The 18,118-nt window shown below is 41.8% G+C and overlaps 2 protein-coding genes across 7 annotated transcripts in view; one reads left to right on the top strand and one right to left on the bottom strand.

Moving 5' to 3' along the window:
• Positions 1–166: 166 nt before the first annotated feature.
• On the top strand, positions 167–11,563 carry GJA10 (gap junction protein alpha 10). Its single transcript, XM_062573081.1, has 2 exons — positions 167–989; positions 11,355–11,563. The coding sequence occupies exons 1-2, from the start codon at positions 167–169 to the stop codon at positions 11,561–11,563; spliced, it is 1,032 nt and encodes a 343-aa protein (XP_062429065.1).
• Positions 11,564–16,635: 5,072 nt separating this feature from the next.
• BACH2 (BTB domain and CNC homolog 2) overlaps positions 16,636–18,118 on the bottom strand; it is a 196,826-nt gene continuing 195,343 nt past the window's right edge. For all 6 annotated transcript variants that reach the window (XM_062572745.1, XM_062572746.1, XM_062572744.1 and 3 more), the window contains one exon: positions 16,636–17,534. In XM_062572745.1, coding sequence (XP_062428729.1) covers positions 17,055–17,534 — 480 coding nt within the window. In that variant the 3' untranslated portion in view covers positions 16,636–17,054. The remainder of the gene's footprint in view (positions 17,535–18,118) is intronic.

Genomic DNA, 18,118 nt, shown 5'->3' with positions numbered 1-18,118 from the left:
ATTAAATGTAAAATAATGATGAACTCCTAAGATTGCTTGTGTTATTAAAATATGTATGAAACATTGTTATTAAAAAGAAATACTAAAAAGGGGCCATTTCCTAAAGGAATCCAGTAGTGTATTAAAATAAAATAGAGGTTTGTATTTCAGATATGAACCTCTGACCATGGGGGACTGGAATTTGTTGGGCAGCATCCTTGAAGAAGTGCACATCCACTCCACCATTATTGGCAAAATCTGGCTCACAATCTTGTTCATATTCCGGATGCTGGTGCTGGGAGTGGCTGCCGAAGACGTGTGGGATGATGAGCAGTCTGAGTTCATCTGCAACACAGAGCAACCTGGCTGCAGCAATATCTGTTATGACAAAGCCTTCCCCATCTCTTTGATCAGATACTGGGTACTGCAGATCATATTTGTCTCTTCTCCATCTCTTGTTTACATGGGCCATGCACTCTACAGGCTAAGGGCTCTTGACAAAGAACGACAGAAGAAAAAGGCCCACTTGAGGGCCCAGCTGGAAGACCTGGAGCCCATGCATGAGGAACACAGGAGAGTGGAGAGGGAGCTACGGAAGCTTGAAGAGCAGAAGAAAGTGAATAAGGCACCCCTGAGAGGGTCCCTGCTGCGCACCTATGTCCTACATATCCTGACCCGGTCAGTGGTCGAAGTGGGCTTTATGATAGGTCAGTATCTTTTATATGGGTTTCACATGTCCCCCCTTTACAAATGCACTCGGCCCCCTTGCCCTAACACGGTGGATTGTTTTGTGTCCAGACCCACAGAGAAGACCATCTTTATGGTTTTCATGAACAGCATTGCCGCAGTCTCCCTCTTCCTCAACATCCTAGAAATCGCCCACCTGGGCATCAAGAGGATAAAGAAGACCCTCTACGGGCGGCCGCGGCGGCCGGCGGCCCCGGCCGAGGAGGAGCCGAGCGTTTACAGCGCCAAGCAGAGCTCCGCGCTGCCGCCGCCCCGCGCGGCCAGCAACGCCGTGGCCCCGCGCCCCGCCGCCGCCGCCGCCGCCGCCGCCGCCGCCGCCCCGCTCCCGCCGCCGCCGCCGCCGCCGCCGCCGCCGGGCGATCAGCACCGCGGACAGCGCCGCGCCGCGCCGCGCCGCCGCCTCGGCTCGGCTCAGCACCACGGACAGCAGCCGCCGCCGCCGCCCTCCGCCGGCGGCGAGGAGGCGCCGCCGGCCGCCGCGGGCAGCGCCCCCGGGGCGGCGGCGGAGGGGGCGGCGGCGGAGGGGGCGGCCCCCGCCGCCCGCCGGGCGCCCCGCAAGCGCAGCCGGGTGAGCATCTGCAGGGACTTCGGGGAGGACCGCTGCGGTTCTCCGAACAGCGGGCACCACGCGGGCGCCCGCAAGTCCAGCTTCCTCTCCCGCGTGCTCTCCGAGGACCGCCCGGGCAGCGATAGCGAGAGCACGTCCTCCGCCGGCCCCGGCCCCGGCCCCGGCCCCGGCTCCGGCTCCGGATCCGAGGGGAAGCGCAGCGAGGAGGGCAGCCCGCCCAGCAGCCCCCCGCCGCCCACCGCCACGGGACGCCGCGTGTCGATGGCAAGTAGCGCCCCGCGGCCCCCGGGGTAGCGGGTGCTGCCAGGGCGGGGGACAGAGGCGGTGGGGGCGCGTGCTCGGGCACCGGCTTTTCTCTCCCGGCCCCGGGGAGGAGCGGGCAGAAGCAAGGGGGCCCGGCTTCACACCTTGGAGAATTGGGCCTCCTGACACAGTCCCAACATGGCACAGCTGCGAGCCCTCCAGAGCAAGCCATGCTCCGTACACTCGCTTCCCCCTCTCTGGTGAGGGCAAAAAACCTCACTAGGAAATTATTCATCACCTAGGATCTGAAGTTCATTTTATCAGTCTTGAAGTTCATTTTATTTAAGCTTATTTACACCTTCCACCTGAGTCTACATGGACTGTCATCTAGCCCAGTGGAGCTTGTTCAGCTCCAGCCTTCTTGAAACTAAGGAAGAGAAGTCTTGAGTGGATTGAAACCAATGGCTCAACTTCCCTCAGCTTCAGGGAGTTTCTTTGGGGTGACCACTGGGCTGAACAACTGCTCAATGAACAAACCAAAAGTTCTACATATTAAACACCAAATAATTGCAGTGACCATTCCAACAACTACAGAATATTGTTTTCAGCAGCTGTTCCTATTCCGTGGCCACACACTCTAAACTTCCTTATGTTCAGTGCAAATAAACAACCAGTGCTCGCATTCAAGCGCCATCTAGTAGATTTTTTCAAAGATAATTTGAGTTCTGGTGACTCTGAATCCTGAGATTTGTCCTCTGAGGACAAACAACAAATACTTCCAGGACAATGCCCTTAAATAACTTTTTATAGGGCATGTAATAGACAGAAGATTGCTTCACATAACCCTCAAAGTGATCAATTCTACTCAATTTTCTCTCACTCTTCTTGAAACATGAACTCCACTACCCTCAACAACAAACCACACAATATGCCACTGGTAAGAACCAGAAAATGCTCTCAATTGTTGCTCATCAACAATTTATGACCTCCAATTTTCATGGAATTATAGCTTCTACAACATATAAATAGTATAAACCATTTTAAATTTTCACGTAGAGGCCACACAATCACTTTCCACTTTGTGTGGAGTGGATGTAGAGTCCAACTTGTTTATCTTTTGATTTTTTTGATACTGAAATGAGAAGGTTCCCTAAAAAATGAAGAGCAAAAAGATATTAAACAGGATTTGGGTAGCATCTTGTTGAAAATTTATACAGTCTGCTTGGCAGCTTTTAATGTTCAGTGACAGTGAAACTATTTTTCAGGTTAGATCTGGAAGAAATATATTCAGCTTGCAAAGCAATGTCGTTAGTCTTGAAAGTAACGTTGTTTTGGAATCCTGCATTTGTGGATCACAATGTATTGGACTGTTTCTAGCACTTTAAAATGTGACTTACGTATCTATCCTGTTTATAGAACATGATACTATAAAGTAAAGGTACTTCTATGTACAGTTCCCTCACTATTTTGGCAAACGCACTTTGGTACATGCATTGCTAAGGCACCTTCTGAATATCAGTTTCAGTATACAGATCTGTTAGTGTATCATAAAAATATTGAGCATTAATTCATCTATCTTTCTGGTCTGTAATTCCCTATATTCGCTATTTAGTTTTGGTTGTTAAAAGCATGCAGCATTGATCTAACTTGTTTTAATTTGACTTCCAGGAAACAATCATCATATATTAATATTTAGATAAATGAAATAAAGACTGAGTAGATTTACCTGTGTGACAGGAGCATTCAAAAACTAATTTTCCTATTTTTTAAAAAAAGCATTTAAAAGGAGTAGTATTTTTAAAATTCCCGCTGAAGTATAAAAAGAAAAATCTACTGCCTTGTCTGCTTAATAGTGACTTGCATCAGTAATATGGACACAGGAGAGGCAATTTGTAACATAGCAATGAATCTGTACCCACAAATGTTTTCTAAACAGCCAAAATACAGTCTATTCTAACCCAGATCTTATTAATCTTGAGTAGCCAAATAGAACAAAAGACTTACTGGAGCTGATGCTGTTCAATTTTCATTGATACATTTCCCAACCATCAGCTATACCTCCATCTTGGCTAGATTGTTTTCTGTTTTCCTTCATACCCCTGCTTGTCGCAGAATTTGATTATAGCAATCTTTGCATTAGCTGGGTGAGAAAGGAGTATCATCTCAACATTGAAACTATCAGTTTCTATAGTTCAACAACCATTCTAGCAACTTCTAAACAAATGCATGCTGAGGCTGTACTAAGATAGCGGGATGATTGCAGTTACCTACAGCCACCATATTCTTAGCTGAAAGAAAAGCTCAAAGCTACACAAAAGTCAATAAATACACCTCAAACTGCAAAAGTCTGCTTATAAGTCAACCACATCCTGTGAGTAATAACACTGAAAGTACCTAACAGATCTAATAATGCAGTTATGGATGCCTGACCTTTGTCTGCTGAGAAGAGATTTTTGAGCAATACTACCAATGCCATTTCCATGTCAAACCTGAGTCTCTTACCATAATAATTATGATGAGAGGCAACAAAATACTGTGGAAGTTACCTCCCACAATGTATTTCATCCTCTTCATCAAAATCTGAAAACTAGGTTGTTGATAGTAGTTGGCCAGATCATGATCAAGTGTGTATTTGCAATCAAGGTACAGAACTGCATCCCTCAGTAAGTGTAGGCAGCTCCTTGGAGGAAATGCTCATTTCTAATTTTAACAAAGAATGCGTTCAGTGCTTTTCTGTGAGCCCTCAACAAATGATTCAATAAGAAGTTGAACCCAAAATGCATGTTTGTCATGAGGATTCATCAGCTTTTTGGATTTTGGTTCAAATCAAATCAGCTACGTATATGAAAGAAGGAATGCTCTTCCCGTTCGTAGACGTCAACAGACCAACCATTTTTTGGCCACAGCCCAGACCAACTAGGTTCTGTAAAAATTCCTTGCCTGGAAATTGGTGGAAATTAATTTATTTCATGCCAAGCTATGGCATAAAACTTTGAAAAAAAAATATGCTACAACTCATTAGTTTTACACCCAAAACAGTCTGCATACCCTATTAAGATTCTTGGTCACTCTGTTGTCAAAGCTTATCCATTATGCAGAATGGCAAACAAGAATGAAAGAGACATAAAGCTTGAATAACTTATTAGGCCAAAGGATTCTTAAGAGTATGACCCACTGGGAAAAATGCCCTTTCCTTCAGCCTTTGCTGGTCAAAATTTAGGTCTATCAAGTTCAAAGGACAGATCACCAAAACAAGACCTTCATTGTATCAGTGAAAGAACATAGAAAAGTATAGAAAGAGACAGTCACTGCACGACATGTCTGTCTGAGTACAATGACCAGAGCATCATGGACTACACAAGTGAGCTAGCCTCAACTTGGTAGAGACCTGGGATAAGTATAGTTATGATCTACAGTGACAGGGGAATTCAGCCTCTAAGGAGGCACTAATACAGCCTAAATCACTCTCCCTGCTGGATTCCAAAACTTTGATATTGAGGAATTCAGTCAGCAAGCTTTGAAGTGATACAGAGCAATCTGTTAAATGATAACTAGCTCCAACATAATCACTTCCAAGGCTTGCTTATAAGATAAGATACTGTATATCCTCCAGGATATATATTCTAAGATATATTGTGAATTTATACATAGATCTGCCCCCAGTTTTGCATCTCTGGACACATTTTTTGTTTCTTTTAATTAAGGGAGATGCTGCTATGGAACAAAGGGGCTTCTTCTCCACTGTCTTAGCCTGCCAAGCTTCCTCAGGCAATTGAGCCTTACTCACAAAGGTAAACACACTTCACTCAGTTAGAAGAGCTGCACTGAATTATTACAACTACTTTCACAAAGGAGAACTGAGAGTTAGATTCACAAAGGTGTGTAGAAATTATGCTGCGATCAAGAGGATTCTGCACATGAACAATATTATGAGAAAAAAAAATTTACAAGGTCAGGCCCTCCACTGGTGGGTGAAATATTTTTAAGTCTGATCAACTTAATAGACTGATATAGACAAAGGTTATTACTAACTAATATAGATAACAATGCTTATTCTCTTGAAAGGGGAAAAAGCCAGAAATCACAGAATATTTAGGCACCTAATTCTTAGAGTGTTGCACTCAGGGCTATTGCCTCGCCTTGCTGTGCACAAGGCTGCCACAATGCCATTATGTTCATGGCATAACTCTCATTTTCATTCTGGGGAGCCCACAATAAGGTCTGAATACTCCAACTGAGCAATTAGAGAAGGAGAGAGCTTGGCTTTCCAAGTCAACCTTTGAGCCAGTCAACTGCTCTTCCTCCTAGAGCATTTTCTGCTGATCAAAGTAGCAATTGCACAACATCAGAACGCTCTGCAGAGCATGGTCACCACCTGACTCAGAAAAATTATCTTCTGATGTTGCATCTGCAAAGTATCAAGACAATTTAATTCTCCAAAAGCTGAATACAAATATTTCCACAAAGGTGGAAGGTTGTGCGGTTTCATTGCTACGTGCATTTGACTTCTGCTGTATGTGTCTCTTTCCAGCTTTCTCAATTAGAAGACTCCAGTTGCATGCTATCTGACATCAGCTATTTTTGACCCATAAACAGTAGTTTTCTAAAGAATCCTAAAGTGTGTTCTAAAGCCTGTAAGTTTTAATTTGGTTAACTGAGATGGGAAATATTCACATTTTACTTTAAAATTAATTAGACTGGCACCTCTTCTCACAAAGGCCAGTGCCTTTTAGAAGACTTAGTTTACTGCATTTGCACCAATAGCCTAAATGTTCACTGAAGGAGCTACTATAATAGAAATAACAGCCCCCTTGGTAAAAGTGCCCAAGGATATACTAAGAAGATGGGAAGACTTGACATATCTAGTGCTCCTGGTTCTTTTTTTTTTTTTTTTTTTTTTTTTTTTTTTTACGTAGATGGAACTAAGTTCCTGGAATCACAAAACAAAATTAGAAGTTACTAGAAGTTTTATATTCCTAACAACATTACAGCTCAACTTATTTCTTGGGAAACCAAGGTTATTGGATCAAGCTTTTCAAAAGCTGCTAGGTATTTTGGGGTCCCAAATTCAGAGTCTTAATTTTCAAGAGTTGTTATCTTCATTCTCCTTTGTTCTTTAGCTCACCCTTTCCTTCCAAGTCTTATACTTTCAGAGTGTCATTTCTTTAACACATTTGGCTGCAAAGAAATCAATGTATCTTTAAAAGAAAGGCCCCCTCCTAATGGTGAATGAGGGGGGTCTAAACCCCTGATAATTAAGCAGTACTCTCAGTGCACAGAATCAGACCCAGGTAGACCTGCTTGTTTTATTCATTTACTGACAAGAAAATCTCTGGGGCTGAAATCCTGGATCTATTGAAGTTGGGGAAATTTTACTATTTACTGGGCCAGGATTTCCTTCACTAGATTTCTTTTTTATTTCTCTGTGCTGTTCAACTCTTCTTCTACTTCTCACTTCTCCATTCAGCTCTGAGGTTTAACCCATTGGGAAAATATTCAGTAGTGAGGGAGAAATGAAAGAGAGCTGCTATTCAGCTTGAATACTTGCAATCTTCTCCAGAACAAGACATATTTACTCATCTTTTCAACTATACTTTAGGAATAAACATCCATTTATTTAACTAGCTGTGCAACTGCTCTCACTCTTGGGGATGGGAATGGTTTGATAAGCACAAATGCACATTGAAATAATGAATCTGATAACTGCAGAAGAGTGTTTTGACAGCTAAGCTCTACCAGAAAAGCTACAGGTGGGATGAGGAATTGGCAAAATCCTGTGTTCTACTAGGATGTTTGAGATGCCTTATATGAGAAATCTTTATGCCTACTTAATCTGCTAGTACATGCTGTTATTTTTGTATGGCTTTTCTATGCAAACTTCTTTTTTAAAGAAATATTCCAAACTAGTTTTATTCTGCACATTACATTCTGCCCTGGGGCACTCAGGAAAGGCTTGTGATGAAGACAGCCAGTGTACCAATTATCCTGCAAAACCTACTTCATCACACTATTCACCAAGTGCACAAACACAGAAATTAGAAAATGACAAGCTTTGGGGATAAAGAGGAGTTGATGAATGATGAACCCCTCTGAGGATTTGTGTAGCACCAATAGACAGCTGGATTTTAGCAAGTCAAGCTCTCCTAATTGACTCCATCTTTGCAAATGTATGCCTTTAGAGCCATTGAAAAATATACAAAATCCCTTGATGTGTAAAGCAAGGGCTATGGGGTGGGACCACTGATTTTAAGCAGGTTACTTTAGGGATTTTGGTGTAAAAACAAGCTTTCTCTCTCCCACCCCTACTACTAACGCTGAACAAAAATGGATTTGTCCAATACATACAAGGTAAGTATGTTATCAGCAATTCATATAAGCAACAGATCCCACCCCCACCCATCTGTGCATGTGCGCGACCTGAATTAATTACTATGATAACATTTCTTTTTCTCCTTTAAGCCATCTCAGCTTCATGCTTCTTTCTCTTGTTATCTTTCAGAGCATGCTCCTAGAACTATCATCTATAATGAAAAAATAATGACATTCTGAGGACAACAAATAAACTAAGGGATTGAGCACAAACTACTTTCAGCAGAAAGATAAAAAGCAGCTTATCTGTTGCTATGTTCCCCTCTCCCTCCCCTATAATGCTAAAATCATAATACAGTTCAAGAAAGCAAGCACTTATTTTATTCCTAAATTCTATGCCAATCCCAACAGTGTTGACTGTTAGCTTGCTCCAAAACTCAAGATTTTTCTCATGTGGACTGAACTGGATTTGTGCTGCCATTGCAGAAACAGCTTCGTGTCTTTGGGAGAACATATTGAGATGTACAACTTGTTGTGCAGGCTGCTAATGTTCATATCAGAAAATGGCCTGATACGTAACCTTTAAAGGTAGCAGAAGACCCAAGATACCTACAAGAAAGGATTAGTTTGATTTGAAAGTACCCCAAAAGGTTACAGGTTCTCAATCTCCCCAGGCTTCAGGAGCCAACGAATAAAAGATGCAAGAAACACACTAGGAATCTGAAGGCACAGAGAATTTACTAGAGAGAAAAATCTGTCTGAAGAATATTTTGCTGCTCTTCTGTCTTTGTTAACGTATTTCTCAAGATTTTATACAAACTCTTCATGCTAGTATTTCCTCCTCATAGCTAACATTTTTGGTTTCAACATTGAAACAGGAAAATTGGACTATTCATTTCAAATGCAGAACACCTGTGCTTTTCTTCAGTTTGCTATTCAGGAAGATCTGCAGGGCATCAGCTCAGGATCATGAAAATCTTATTTCCTTTGCTGTCTCATTAGTTCATATAGATGAATTGAAGCACAAGCAAAACTAGTAAGATTTCTTTTTCAGTTTGCTAAGACAGACGTGCTCTGGAGGATTGGATTTCTAAACAAGCTGCACATGGCCCAAGAAAGCAATCCCTCTAATTGTGTATCCAGAAAGTAAAGTACCTTACCATGGCTGTTCCTGACCCTGTTTCTGGCTACATGCTCTTGGCTGTCCTTATTTGTCAAGCTTGTCACAGCTTGTATTCACTATTGATGCTCTAGTCACTCAAATAGCCGATGAAACAGCTCAAGATTGCTCGCTATGCCTGTTTCCCTAATCATAAAAATCCTCCATAGGTTGACAACTCTTTGGAAGACTAGCAGAAAAAGAGAAGAAAAAATAGAAAAAGATGAAAGGAGTCAAGTATAAAGATTGAGATTGCCCTTTTTTTTTTGTCCAAGCACTCATGACATACATCCATATTCTGCCTCCCTACAAACTCATCGACAGACAGTTTGCCCATGTGTTTGTTTAGTATTTTAAAGAAAAAAAAAGTTTAAGATGGTGGCTCTTAAATACTGGCAGCAACTGATTAGGGATGGAGAAATAGCTTTGCTGGTGTATAGTCTCTACTATCAGGCTATGCATTGCTGCAACTGATGCTACATCTTCTGACAGATTTCAGGGGGTGGGAAGCTTTCTTCCTACATGCTCAACAGGAAGATTCAGAAAACTAGGAAACTCTGGAAAGCAACATTTCTGGTTTTCTACACTGAGAATTTTAGGGTTGAAAAATTGCAGGTTAACATTCACCCTGTAGATTGAGGAGGATAGAGCTTAAATCTGTAAGGATGGTGACCCATGGCAAACATGCAGAATCAGACCTGAGCAGCCCATGATCTAGGGTTTCCCCATTTGGCAGTAGAAAGGCCAGCAACTTCTCACTAGCAGCTTGCCCTTCTCCCCATGCCCCGCTGCAGCCTCCCAGCAAACAGGCCACATGAGAGTCCTCCAGCTGGTTGTGTCTCCCTGACTAGGCTTTTAGGTCACCTTGGCCCCGGTGAGAGGTGGTCGCCGTCTGCTGGGGTGTCTCCGAGGGCCAGTGCCCTGCTCGCATCCCTGCCTGTGTGAACGCAGGGTCTGCTCATCACGCCAGCGTCCACAGCTGTCACTTTGTCTCCTTCGCTTTCTGGGCTTCCTAGGGCCTAAGCGAAGCAAGCAGTCAATCTCACAAGTTCCTGCTTTGGAGTAGAACGCTGCCCTATTTTACACACAGGGATTTTGAGCAGTTATTTTCTTTTCGACAGAAACTCCTTCCAGCTTTTCTCAGGCTTTCAGTAAAGGGGAAACAAAACTCAACCTCTTTTTGCTTGTGTGCCTCCCAACATGTACACCAACACTTTACAAGACTAAAACAACAAGTTAGAAGAACTGCCTTAAATCAAGCACTTGGAGAGCGGGCATAGATATTGCCTATTTGATCTTCCAAAACATCATCTCATTTCATCTCTGCAATGAAACACCCTTGGCTGGTCCTGCTGCAGATCAAAGATGACTGGATCCCTGGTCAAAGACACCTAGTGAATTAAAAATGGGGTGATACGAGTGGAGATTTCTTCTTATGGCCAACAACTCACCAGGCAATATTGACTACATGCTACATACCCTCCAGAACCAAAACTGCAAACCGCGTGTTAATGCAGGACTGAAACTTCAATTTCAGAGTCAAGATACGTCGATTTACAATACATAATGATATGTCTTTATTTCATCAACAGAAATGGTGTCTAGACAAAATTCAGTTAACACTAGCAATTCAAATGAATGAAAAGGGCTGGGTGTCTTTTTTTTTCATTTTTGTTTTTTGCACAATACTGTATTTACAATGAGTAAATGACGTTTTAAATTCATTAGTTCATAGCAATGCTTTTTTTCCAAAAAGGTAAAAATTCTTAGTAACAGAGAGTAAGCATCAACAGCCACCTCATTTATTTATACAATAAAAATCACAAGAAACCACAGTCACCTAGAAAAAAAATAAAGACAAGCTTAAGAACTAGTACAATAAAATGATGCATTGAATTAAGTTACATTAATCGCATAGAATTTGTGTAAAAAGTATGTAGAAAAAACACCTGATGTAACCTGTTACAGTCATTGACCAGTTATGAGAGGTACAGAGGGTTATACAGGTAGATATGTGTGAAAACTGTCCATACTGTTTGACCTGGGGAGGAAGAGAAGAGGGGTTGCACCCCCTTGCATACACTGATAAAACCCTGTTTTGAATATGGCCTCTGAAGTTTGTAAGGCATATATAAGAGGTGCACTTGTAACCAACTGGTTCTGGAACAAACTCTTAGGGCATCCCCACCCTTGAAATCAAAGGTGATGCTTGAAATTAATAGTAAACAAACACGCATCGAAAATCACCAGAGTGTTTAGTATAATTTCTGCCAGTCTGAGGGATCCAGATATTTTCAGAGCACAAGAAGTAGTGAAAAACAGTATCTAAAACATGCACGTTTCTCTCAGGTGTATCGCCAACGCAGGGTAACGCCATCCCCGCGGAAAGGCGGAGTTTGCAGGCAGCGGACCCGAGCGGCAAGCGCCCGCGTCACGCCACGGCTCCCTCCTCCGCCCCGACGCCGTTTCGGAGGTCGCTCGGCTCCGCTCAGAGACGAGCCCAGGCGGGAACGCCAGCTCGGCCTCGGCCCTCACGCAGCAGCTCGCTGGACTCGTAGCCCGGGACCAGCTCTGCTTCTAAGCAGTCGATGCACTCAAACACTGCTGGCTGCTCTTTCTATTTTAGGACGCTAGTTTCGCCCCGCGTTCGCCAGAAGGGACGGCAGCGGTACCGCACGAACCACGCAGCGCGTCTCTCCTACGCAAAGGACGCGTCCCACAGCCAGTGAAATTCATAGCAGAGCAGGTGTCACCTAACCGAGTGTTTATCAGCTGTTTGTTCTGGGTAATCACCTTCGAAAAGGTATTTGCAGGATTCCTTCCCGCCGAAAGAGTGGTTTTGTTCGCAAAAATGGCAACAGTATACGTGCAATACCTTAAAATGCATCTCAGTATTTGCATTTGATATAAATAATACCTATCTTGGTGGAGTGTAGGAAAATACTGTACACTTTGTCTTTGCAAGTAATGCCATCAAAACTTTGAGGGTAAAGAGAATAATTATTCTACAGACCACCAACAATAGCTCTTTTAAATATAAACACAGTATTTGAACATATGCATATACACATATATTGTATTCTGCAGCATCAGATCTGATGCCTGAGTCATGAAATACTCCGAGGAGTATTATAAATACACATATATGTATTATAAACAGGAAAATACAAAAACACACACTCTGACTAGAATTATATATGTATGTATACATACATACATGTGTATATATATATATATATATGTATATAAAATTAACTTGGACTGTGTTGGCAGAGACAAAACTGAAATGAAGTCAAAATGTGTTGAGAGAATTTCTTGCATGAAACAGAACATAAGTTCTGTATGTTAATGACTTCAGTTTCACCTCACTTTCGATAAAAATAAGCCACTCTGTACTCAGCAGATCCCCTCCTTATGCAAAGACCATCAGCTCCGCTGCTCCTACTGAAGCTAAACCTTCTCTCGACAGACCTAAAATATATACTTTTAAAATGCTGCAAACATAGACTACAACATCCATCTGAAGTCACCACCAAATACATTGCCAATCAGAAAAAAAGGGTGAAAATAGTGCTCCTCAGAGGGATCACAGAGGATATGAAGTAGATCAAAATGCAAGCTCTTGTAAACCTGGCAAATGTTCACTTTGTCTCATTGCAAAATTCACTACAGCTCCTTTCTGAAAACCTACACTTCTTTTTTTCAACAACCACAGTAGTGGATTACATGACACAAGTGAGGATGTTGTGTTGATTCTGGAATCAGAGTGTTTCATCATGCTTTCTCCTAGTGGATCGGATTTCATTTTATTACAGGATTATACTGACTCTAGCATGCAGATTTGTTGTTTTATTAGGCAGTCATAGAGTTACATATTAAAAATCTAACTATACATCTATGTATTTTAATTTCTATTTAAGCGCTCCTTGGAATATAGACTTTACGAAGTGTTGAACTCCAGATCATCAATCCTACTATCAGCATTAATCTTTTCTCTGGCAGCAGTTAATCCATTTAGCAAAGTTATTTATCTAGTTCCCACTCTCCTTTTTAAAGAGAAGTAGCAGTTAGCATACTAATCACTGTGGCTTGCCTTTGCAGCACATTTTACTTCCTTGGGAAAAAAATAATACAAGGATTAGATCCAAAAATATAGTGCATCTTAAAAGCAGCATATACCCTTAGAAAGACATTTAATAAATTACTTGTACAATATATAAAATAATAGTTTTATACTGCAGCATCAAACTCTGACGCCTGAGTCGTCATATGTTAGGAAGTCTGTGATATAAATACTGGGATGTCCTGATAACACAGCCAACATTTTTGCTTTTGTTTTGCTTGTTTTATGTTTTGTTTTCTTTTTCTTTTTTTTTTCCATTTTTGCACTACCTTTTTGTTCCAGAATCAGCTTGCAACGAGCTTTAGTTGTGTTCAAGGCACCCCCAGAGAACGCAGAGAAACAAACACATTATATAGTGTAGTACTCACCTGACAAAGCATAACAAGCCTAAATGAAACGAGGTTTTCTGGTGCTACAAACATAGCAATCGCAAAGAAAAAGGAGGACTAGATACAGACTGGACAAAGCTTCAGGGACTCCCATGCCCACGAGAGCGGTGCAGCTGCCAGCAGGGAAACAGGGTTTCACCCACACCTCTCCCACGCAACGCCTGACCCATCAGATGCTGCACATAGCCTCTCTGACAAAAGCAAAGAGATCCTTACTTAAAGAGCACGGTGATCAGCGGCCAAACTCTTAAAATTAATAAATATTGCAGTCAGTTTTTTTTTCTTTTAAATGATATTCTTTAAATGGTTAGTTGTTTTGATCTCATGGCAGGAGTTGTGTATGTCAACTCACGTCCAGGTCTGAAACTAATTCTCCCTGTGTCTCCCTTTAAAGTTAGCCTAGTAACAGTTTTGAGAGACACATGGTTCAGGATAGCGAAAAAAAACTCAAAACAAAATAGAAACAAAAAACAATCACCACCACCACCACTACCACCACCACCACCAAAAAAAAAAAAAAAAACAAAAAAAACACTGAAAAACCAAGATACATGTAAATATAGGAAGCAGTGACACAAAATCAGCCACTTCTAATAAGGAAGAATGAAATCAAACATCCAGAAAAGCTCACAGGAGAGGGAAAGAGAGAAGAGAGGGAAAGACTGAGGAAGAGACACTTATTTGAGCAGTGGTTTTAAATATCAGTTCCCATGATACAGGAAATCAAGAGACCCAGCACCAGTATGAAGCCAGGTCAAACCTAAGAGCTGCAGCGCAATGGGTTGTGTGGGTGGGTTTTTTAAATCGTTGGAATGAGGTCAAGAGTACCAGTTGCACATGAGTTGTTAGCAGAGTAAATCTTCATGTCAGGAAGCAAGTTAAAACTTGGTTTTATACTCATAAAACATTCTATCTATTCATATATATAGGAGGTCACTTAAAAATAAAAAAGGCAACAAAAACCATCTTTAAAATACTGTGTCAGTTGACCCTTCCCTCCCTCCCACCCATTTCCCCTCACCCCCAAGTAGCTATGACTTTATAATGTGATTCACATTTAGTTTTAAATTCTAGCTTTCACCATGGTCTCATAGAAACAAAACTTCTCTGTGAAGCACAGAACTGCTTTGCAACGTCAATGAATTCAAAGGAAAATCAAATTCTCCCCAAAAGAGCTTCTCAGTCAGTTACCTGCAAAAGACGGCTGGGAGGGGGTTCAAATATGGTTAGTTTAATATCTTTTAAAAAGAAAAAAGATGACTCCTCCCCCCTTTTTCAACCTTGTGAACTAGGAGTTTATGGCATTTGTATATTTTCGAACACCTAAAGGTAAGGATTTTGTACAGTAACGATTAATACTTAAACATAAATATTTTCCTACACTATATACTAGTTTTCCTTTGTACATGCGGGGGAAAAAAGTATTTTCAACAAACATGGCACATGCTATATGCATTTCCTCCAGGGTAGCTTGGCTATAAGAGTCTGGGGGAAGAGGGTAAAAGCAAGTGGGTGACGGTCCATGCGCACAGGCTCAAGATGTAAGAAGCGGAGAAAGGGAGCTGATTCCTCCTCCAAGGTAAAGACGCTGATCTACCTCAAAAAAGCACCAGCACACACCTCTAGTGTAAACGTTAGCACAGAAGACCACATTATCACTCAGTGCTTCTGAGAAGCGGCTCCTCCCATTTTTTTTTTTTACAGGTGTGAACAGCTGGTCATTTTTTTTCAGCAAGAGCAAACAATATCAGCCAGTAAAGCACATGACAGTTGTCGTCCAGGATAAAGCCACGCAACCTGGCACACGTAGGGCAAAGAACCACAAAATAAAAACTCAATACATTTAGAATAATAATAATAATAATTATTAAAAAAGCATTAAGAGGACTTTTTCTGTCTACACTGTACATACAGATGTTATGCTCGGAAAGCTGCTGTCCCACACAGTCATAACATGAGTCAACATTGCTTAAAATACAAATCCAATACAGATACAACTAAGCCAATTCACTGAGTAGTCTCCTTTGAGACAGCACTCTTTTAGCTGCAGTTTGCATTGAGGGTAGTGCTGCAGGATGAGAGCATCCTGAAACACAAGAATCTGAAGGGTAAGTAACCAAACTGGGTGTTGACAGATTAATGTTTTGCTCTTAGAGGATACAGTGCTACCTTGACTTCTGTATGGAAACCAAAGTCAACAATTAGGGGTCTGATCCTGCAACAGTTCCGACCAAAGCAGGATCACTGACTTCACCAGACCCAACTCTGCAACTCGGGTCTGGTGAAGTAAACATCTGGGGAAAGCTAAGGTGAGGTGCTACGGACTAGTCGGAGTTGCAGTCGCTTCCACGAGTAAAGGTTGCAGACTGGGGCTGGATGAAAAGTCCCCCAAAGTGTATCGATGTGATTTCCATTTACTTTACTTTGTGGAACATAGGATGAACTGATCCAGTTGTCAAATACTTTTTTCTTTAAAGAGTGAAATATACTTTACCCTATAAGAATCCAAAAGCATCATTAACAGCACTTAAGCTTGGTATGTGAAACAGAAAGAAGTCTGAATATAAAAATAATTCAAGCAGATTCTCTTTACAAATTGTATAGTGAATTCAGTATTTGGCAAGACTGTTTTCCTACATAATGATCTCCTGAGTGTTTGTCTTATTAGCTAAAACTTTTCTATTTTCTTTAAGCCATAAAGCAAAGAAAACCATATACTCAAGTTATTCTGAAGTCATGACTTCATTTATGAAAAGAGGTTTGACCAGAAACTCAGTGCAAGTGGCAAAGTTGACCATTACTGTACAGTATCTGCAAGAAAATAAAATAAGTCCACATTGCTCAAATGGCACGAAATGGCTGTGCCAAAAAATTGTCTATAATAAAATCTCAAATAAGCTTCCAACATTAAAATTTTATAAATAAGTACAAATTGAATGATATTGCTGAACTGCGAACTGAGAAAAAAAATTGTGTAACAAGTTACCAAACTAGTTCTAGCGTCGAAGACAAAAAGGAATGTTGGAACTTGCTTATACAATATAAATGAAAGCTTCCAGTTTGTAGGATGAGAAAAATTGAGGCATGCAGGGACTTTTGCATATGGATATATATATTTTATATATATTATATATACTATGTACAGTTTATCTATAAAACTTTGATGTGTAAAGAAGCTGTCTTCAATGAAAAATTGAACATTCAGAGGAAATTCCTGAGTTAGGGTTTTGTGACATGGGCCACTGAGAAAAAAAGCTGCGGTTGGGTCCTCAGAGGTGTTATGTCCATCCCTGTTAAGATTGAAATTAACATACAAAAACAGACAGTGTTACCACTGTTTAGTTCCCTGCCTGAGCGAGGGATAGCACCATTGTGAAGATAACTCCTGCTTGTAGAGAGGAGGGAATACTTACAAACAGTATTGCTGCTAAGACCACTGTAGTGTGCACCAAATACGTTCTTCTAGACAACAAATGAACACTGCCACTGGCTGACTGAAGAACACCTGACCAGGTGTAACGTTAAGGTTACAAGTCACTAGGTGTAATCCTTCCTAGGTTGTTCATCTGTTGTACATTTATCAGTCATTTCCTGACAGAAGTCTACCGTGACCGTTTGGCTACTCTGTTCTAGCGGAAGCTCTCTCTCGGGGTAAGTACCTTGGTCAGCTCCATCCAAACCCCCGCCAGCCGTGCAATTTTCCGAGACGTTGTTTGGCAGCCAAGGCGCTCCAAGCTGCACCGAGCCTTGCTCCGAGCAGCACTGCATGCTTTCCCCAACGCACTGGGATGTTACCAGGCTCTGTTCTACTCCCACTGGTGAAGGGCTGATATTGGTGGCTGTCTGGAGATCCATAGGTCTGAGAACGGGGCAGTATCTGTGGAGAGCTTGGATCTGTTCAGGGCTCTGCATGTCTCTACACACTTCTTGGGAAAGACACGAGAAGTTATCTAACAATTCTCCCATGCTTGCTTTCAGCTGGTTCCTTTCTGAGAGCAATTTCTCTTTCTCACACACCTGAAAGAAAGAAGGCATCTTAGTTTGGTGGAAGACCATCTACTGGCTGCATGCACCATGTACACAAGCAGCAGTGCCCAAAAAGAACAGTAACACATTACGTTTACTTTTATATGGGCAGAGGATAAGTCACAGCGATATCAGCTATTCTGGCCACCAAGAGATCTGTGCAGACTGTACCTTGGGAACCATCTGGGAAAATACATTTGCACTGGAAGACAATGGAGTCACGAGTTATTCCCAGGAGACCACTAGATCCCTGAATAAACTAAGGCTGCTTGATATACAATGGAAAAAAAAAAACCCAAAACATTTTGATGGAGAAAAACCATTGTCTATCCAGACAACGAGATATCAGCCTAGTTCCTCAAGCAAGATATGTGTTGGCAAAGTTCAATTCACCTTCTAGATGCTGGGAAATTCAGGCAGGCAGGGTGCACCCTACCTCAGCCTATGCATCAGCTGAATACCCACTGCCATCGCGATGCACGTTATTCAGAGGAAGAGGTCTGGGGAAGTGTGTTCTCTGAGGCCTGTGCCATAACTCATTTTCTAATGTCCTAGTACTTTCAGGTCTGTTTTTT

Source organism: Rhea pennata, chromosome 3, assembly GCF_028389875.1.
Source record: "Rhea pennata isolate bPtePen1 chromosome 3, bPtePen1.pri, whole genome shotgun sequence".
In the NCBI taxonomy this organism is placed as follows: domain Eukaryota; kingdom Metazoa; phylum Chordata; class Aves; order Rheiformes; family Rheidae; genus Rhea; species Rhea pennata.
The sequence above is the reverse complement of the archived record's forward strand: the minus strand, read 5'-3'. Positions and strand labels throughout refer to the sequence as shown.

Excerpts from the sequence above, each read along its gene's own strand:
- GJA10 (XM_062573081.1), top strand. The coding sequence starts at position 167 with ATGGGGGACTGGAATTTGTTGGGCAGCATCCTTGAAGAAGTGCACATC. Across the intron at positions 990-11,354 it reads GCCGCCGCCCCGCGCGGCCA|GTGTATCGCCAACGCAGGGT; the intron begins GCAACGCCGTGG and ends CGTTTCTCTCAG.